General features: G+C 36.8%; 1 protein-coding gene across 2 annotated transcripts in view; it reads left to right on the plus strand.

Annotated features, from left to right (window-relative positions):
* Positions 1-4,567, plus strand: part of CAMKMT (calmodulin-lysine N-methyltransferase) — a 327,175-nt gene extending 322,608 nt beyond the window's left edge. For both annotated transcript variants that reach the window (XM_044429060.1, XM_044429061.1), the window contains one exon: positions 2,067-4,567. In XM_044429060.1, coding sequence (XP_044284995.1) covers positions 2,067-2,144 — 78 coding nt within the window. In that variant the 3' untranslated portion in view covers positions 2,145-4,567. The remainder of the gene's footprint in view (positions 1-2,066) is intronic.
* The last annotated feature ends 1,688 nt before the right edge of the window (positions 4,568-6,255 follow it).

Here is a 6,255-nt window from a genome sequence, read left to right on the forward strand (position 1 = left end):
AAAAATTGTTTTATTCACAATTTGCTTTTAGTTGTTCATGGGTTTCAAAAGGCAGGTTTATGAGGGGGTTTTTTATTTCATAAAATTACAATCATTAATTGGGCTCAGAAGTGCAACCATGATGTGCACAATAACACTCTACATAATATTCCAGACTGGAACATATGCACTGTTTGCAAATGGGTCTGTATGCATATACAAGTGCAATAATGTTATGTTTCTGATGCACTTATGGCTGGATAACAGGTTGCAGTAATACATGGCTTTATGGCATTTCTTTATTTGTTTAACATCCCCCTGCTAATCTGGAATGGTATAGCTGGGTCTGGATTGTACTTAAACTGTGTAATGGATACTTTGTGCTGGCCACCAGAGGTCACTAGAGAATTCAGGTTAAAAGAGGTGCAAGGGCATATCCGATCTGCCACATCCCTGAACAAGAGCAATTTTTCTTATGGCTTTGCTTTAGAGGGTTTGCAATATATTATTTCTGGCTGTAGGTTAGTGAGGCTGCTGACCTAAACCACATCAGAGTGGAGGATTATGTGCAATAGGAATGCCTATTCGAAGTTTATTCCTCAAGGAGGTAATTTTCTCCAATAATATCTGTACACATTTGTTGCTTGTTAGTTTCCATCTGAGTAAATGGACTACAAAATGCAACTTGAGACAGCTTTTGACTAAAAGTGTTTTAGTACACCTTCTTTTCTCTGTAAAAGGGAAATACTAAAAATTAACATTCTAAAAAGGTAGCCACCTTTGCAGCAGCAAAAGGACTGTTGGTCCTTTGAGTGTAATTGGTTTATTTTGGCAAGTGTCCCATGAAAGTTCATGCCACAATAAATCAGTTAATATCAAAGGTGCCAGAGCACTTTTTTCATTTTAAAGTAAAATGTCTTGGCTGCTGAAAAGTAGAGTTATTGAAACACCAAACTAGATAGTCATTCTACCCCTTCTCCCCAAAATGCTGGCATATTATAGTAAAGCCAATGAGTCATCTTATGCAAACTGAGAGAACTATCTATGCTAAAGCTAAAGATTACAGGAAGCCAAGTTTTATTTCTTAGTAATATGGATGAGAGTTCAAAGAGAAAGGAGGTTCTGTGCTATAGAAAAAATAGCTGTTCTTCTAAATAGCAGCTTATTTAGAGCTGGAAAACAGCATTTGGGAAACACCAATATTTATAAAGCATTCATAATTCTTATATCCCAAACTGGCTAGAATCTGTAACTCCTATCACTGAAGTGGGAAGAATTTTGTTTGAATAAAAAGCAGCAACACTTTTTAGTTTTCTTTTTTTCATATTGCACTGCTTTGTGTTGGGCTCCATTCAATCTATTTAAAAAATGTTGTAGAGAGAAGTGCTTCAGTAAAAGATTTTAATTTTTATAGATTTGAATGATCTGATTAGCTACTTGAATTCAATTTTATCTGTAGGAAATATATGACAAATGTAAGTCTCTGGTAAATAAGCTATTTAGTGGCTATTTTTACACTGTGTTGCATTGTTGAGGTTCGCATAACCTTAAATCTTGTTGTCAAGAAGGGCTGTGTAAATTCTGTCTCAAGAGAATTTTTGAATTGAACATTATTAATACGTTAAACTCCGAGGAGCCTTTGAAACAGCTTAGGCCCGGATGAAATGCCTTGTTGTATAAAAGTATTACTGGAGTAGCTAAGTGGTTAGTGAGTTTAAATGCTATATCTGTTGTAAGTCTGGAAACTTACACTTTAAGATGCAGTTTTTGCTTTCATACTTTCATACTTTTCATTTAGACTAATTGGAATTTACTTGAATCAATTGAGTGAATCAATAATTTGTATTTATTAGAGTGCTTGCCGTTTTGCCTTGAGCAATTTTGTTGTACAACTAGAAAACATTAACTTGCATAATTGTGATAGATATGTTATGTACTATACCTTAATTGTGATATGATTTGACACAAACATAATTGTTGCTATAAGCAACACAAGCCTTTCTAATATCTACTTGCTTGCAGAATAGGTGAAAAGATTTGTTGCCATTAATATAAGTTAATATTGTTCTCTGCGTTTTCATTTGCAGTTGAAAAAGGAAGAGAAAGATATTTATGATGAGAATCTCCACTACCCACTACTTCTGATTTTATCCAAATGTGAATAGAGTATGTGATAGATTTATTTTGATTACATGGAGATTTATTTTGATTCACAGCCATGTGAATGTTCAATTTTAAGAATAATCAAAATGGTAAAAAAGTTATCACTTCTTGAGAAGAGAAAACCCTGAGCTGTATGCAGTATTACCATTCCTCAAACTTTTGCATTGATTTTAAGAATCAATTCTGATAAAACCCAAAGCCTTAAGAACTCCATCCCCCCCACACACGATTTCTTCATCTAGACAAAAACAGTTTCTTCTGTTTGAAGTCTTATGTTCTGTGCCTGTGTTTGACCAAGTGTAAAATGCTAAAAGATTTATTGTTCTAGAGAGTGAAAAGAAAATGCTGATCATCATTGGGCATCTAGCCATCATATTCTATATGTGCCTTGTGCTATATTTTGTGTCCCCACTCCCGCAACACACACACACACACAGAGTTTGCGGTTTTTTTTTTTTTTGAAAATTGCCTTCCTTCCCTTTTCAGACTGAAATGCTTTAAACTTGCTTTGCTTGATTACTTAATGTTTTTTGACAACAGGATCCCCCCTCCCCAGCCATACACACTCTTTTCCTTGTAGATGTATAAGAAATTACTGCTTCAAACCAAAGCCTCATAAACTGACCATTTGTCCTCTGGACACAATGCCTTGGCCAGCCCTCTGCTCCTCCTCTCCAATTATGTGTGATTAGTCTCAGTGTGTTGTGTCAAGAAGGGGGAGTGTGCAGAGTACTTATTATCTGTTTAGGTACAAGAAGAGTTCTCTCGCTATGAATGAAAAGTGAGCCTTTATCAGTACTGAAATCTAACTGCAACTGTTCCCCAGACCTCTTGTTAAAAATAGATCCTTGTCTGAGAAATTCTGAATGCTATAGCAACTAGGGAGTTTCTGTTGCCCTCCACTACCCACCGCACAATGTGTGTGTGTGTGTGTGTGTGTGTGGTTGCATGCAAATATTTTGTTAAAGCTAACATAATTCATATATTTGGTTAACATATCTCAGAAATAAAACATGCCCTTCAAAAAGAGGACAAAAGTGTTTGGGTTTGTTTTCATGTAGCCTTAAAGGGATTTTTTGGGGAAGAGGGATTTCAGGAGCTTGCAGCCTGAGCTTTTAAAATTATCGAATGCCCCCTCTTCAGTGTGTCCCCCACCAGGGGTTTTAAAAACCTGGAATCCTGGCAATAATAAAAAAAAGAAAAAAAATAATGCCATTCATTGTGCAATTTGTTGGCGAAATACATTAAAATAATTACCTTTGGTTTGTTGCTTTTCCTCTCTAGTTTAACAAATTGAGTTGCACACAAAAGTCCTGTTCCCTTTCCTGCTCTCTTTGAATGAGTTTCTTCACCACCAGTTTGCATGTCCTTGTATTCAACACTTTTTATGCTCCATTAGAGCACCTATATGGATCTCAGAAGGCACAGGTCAAGTCGCAGTTAGATCATACATTTCTTTCTCACAAAAACCTGAATTGCAATGCCAAGTGATGGGCTAACATCACAATAACAGCAATTTATTCCTCTTTTGATAAAACAGCAGTCTATTCTCAGTGTTGGATAAAGACCAGGGGCAATGCAAACCAGCCATTTATCCTAGTATTTCAGTGGTAGATCTCCCTTTATGGATTTTATGGATTTCACATTGAGACTCTTACTGCGTGGAATTTCTGCTAAGAAATGATAAGAATTTAGAGATGGCTGGGGTTTGTCATAGAGGGAACTCTCCTGCAATCTGTCTGTGTCCCATTGGCACATATACCAGGAAGGTGTGTGTTCAGTAGAAATCTCATAATGGAGATTGCACAAAAATCAGCCAAAGTGTAAACCTTTCTGCAAAAGTGCTTACAAATAGGACAAATGGGTAAAGTTGCCAACTTTTGTCTAATGACCCTGGAAATTATTGCTCTACTCTTTTTCTCCTCTGAGGAGATAACAAGTATATCAAAATGAACAACTAATTATTGTTGTTTGTTTCTTTTCCCTGCCTGTCATGTCAGTACAAGCTGGTGTCTCAAATGCAGCCTATTATCCCGTAAGGGTTTAATTGAAGGGGTCTTAAGAACACGATCCTGCAAACATTTATGCATTGAGGCTGAATGGTGAAGCTAAATTACTCATGCACATAATTGATGAAAGGACTGGGGGGCCTAGACTGTAGCATTTGCTGTTTTGGATCATTGTATAACATCAACATTTTGCTCTGTTCCTTCCTTTCAAACTCTACTGTAAGGAAAACCATAGAGGTGGTCTTTCTGTAACTTGTGCTTTGTTATGGGACATCCCTCCTGATTTATTCTTTACGTTAGATTAATTAAGCTTACATTCTGTTATTGAAAAAGATTTGGATCATGTTTCTATTCCCCAAAATGTTAATAAAGTTTTTAAGTTAAATGCTTGCAAAATTTCTGCGTGAAAAAATTGCCATGTGTTTTATTATTAAAAACAATAAATAATAAATCTTGTTATAAATCCACATGCATTCAGTTCTTTAATTAAAGTCTACATATATTTATTACATTCATTTGGGTTTAAAGTTGGTGAGAGGTATATAGGTGTATTGCTTGACTGCAAGTTAAAATGAATGAGTGATGCATTAAAAACACTGAAGATGTAAACTACTATTTTAGAGCTGAAAACCAATTAGAACAATAGACTGGTGCAACTTTTCTCATAGGCTTATAGGTAGCTGAAAGGGAGTCATTCATATTGAAATAGAAGCTTATGAACCTCTTGTCATAATCTGCAGTAGGAAGGATTCTGATGTCACTAACAACTAAAGAGGCACATTGAAAACAAGAAATAATTTAAGAAATAGGGGAAAAAATCATGACATGAGTAGTGATATGCCTGTGATTGATAAAAAGTGGTTTTTCTGAAAGTCTACAGAGTGGCTCTTTCTGATGGTGTATCAAAAGATTAACATAATTTTTGGAGTAGTGCAAATTGTTTCACAAAACAGAGAACTTACAGATCAGGCAAAGTAGCTGATGACAGTAGATGTTACACATATTACATGTAAGATAATACAGTAATAAGGAGTGTGTGTGTGTTTTGCAATCATTTTCTATTGTCATGCACACATAGCAACCAAATGAGGACTAAGGTTTTCCTTTAACTTTCTGAACATTTTTATCTGCACTCTGCATGCCCGTGTCATTTGTGTTCTCCCCTTTGAGGTACTCATAAATCTCTGCTTGCTTTGGTGCAAGAGGGATAGTAAGTGTCCTGATATTCTCGGATGATCCTTGTGCGGGGATGGATGGAAGCCAAGGTCAAATCAGTTAATGGTAAAAGGGAAAGAAGCAAACAAAAGGCCACAGTGGGATGGGACTGAGCCCAGGGAAAGAGTGGGGCAGCACAGGATGAAAAGCTATGAAGGCTGCCGAAGAGCTCCAGTTATTCACGACCAGGGTGTGATTGCTACATGGAAAGCTTTTACAAGGGTGTGTATATATCATCTGCCAAATTCAGCCAATCAAAAGTAGAGGCAATACATATGTATATCTTTTCTTTGCAATTCTCTCCCTCAGCTAGAAAGTGGTGCAAAAGGCCATTCTGATTTGTATTCCCACCCTGACCATCTTATCCGGAAGAAGTAAGACCCATTGATTTTCTTCCAAAGAAACATGATTCGAATCAGGTTGTTAGAGTAGACTCTGATAACTGCAGCAAGAATCCCACAATCTAGCATGTGGAAATTCCAAACCATTTCTAAGCCATACAATATAGATTAGTAAGGTGAAGCGTATGAGGAAACTGACCCATTATATGCAGATACATTGAGGAAACTCAGAAAGAAAACTTTTACTGAAGAATGGCAGTCATTATTTTGGAGAAATATTATTACATCACATGTATATCTTGCCTTTCTACCTCTTGCAATGAATTTGAGGTGGCTTTCAAGATTCTTCTCATCTGTTTTATCCTCACAACAGTGCCCCTGTGAGGTAGGTTAGGCTGAGAGACCATGCCTGGCCCAAAGCCGCTCAGCTTTATGGCTGGGTGGGAACTACAGCTTGGATCTCCTCAGTCCCCAGTCCAACACTCTAACCACCACAGGCTGAGGGATTACATTTTATGGAGCACAGAATGACACAGAGCCTTGAGTCT

The sequence above is a fragment of the Varanus komodoensis genome, unplaced genomic scaffold (genome assembly GCF_004798865.1).
Source record: "Varanus komodoensis strain SLA01 unplaced genomic scaffold, ASM479886v1 scaffold2, whole genome shotgun sequence".
Classification (NCBI taxonomy): Eukaryota; Metazoa; Chordata; class Lepidosauria; order Squamata; family Varanidae; genus Varanus; species Varanus komodoensis.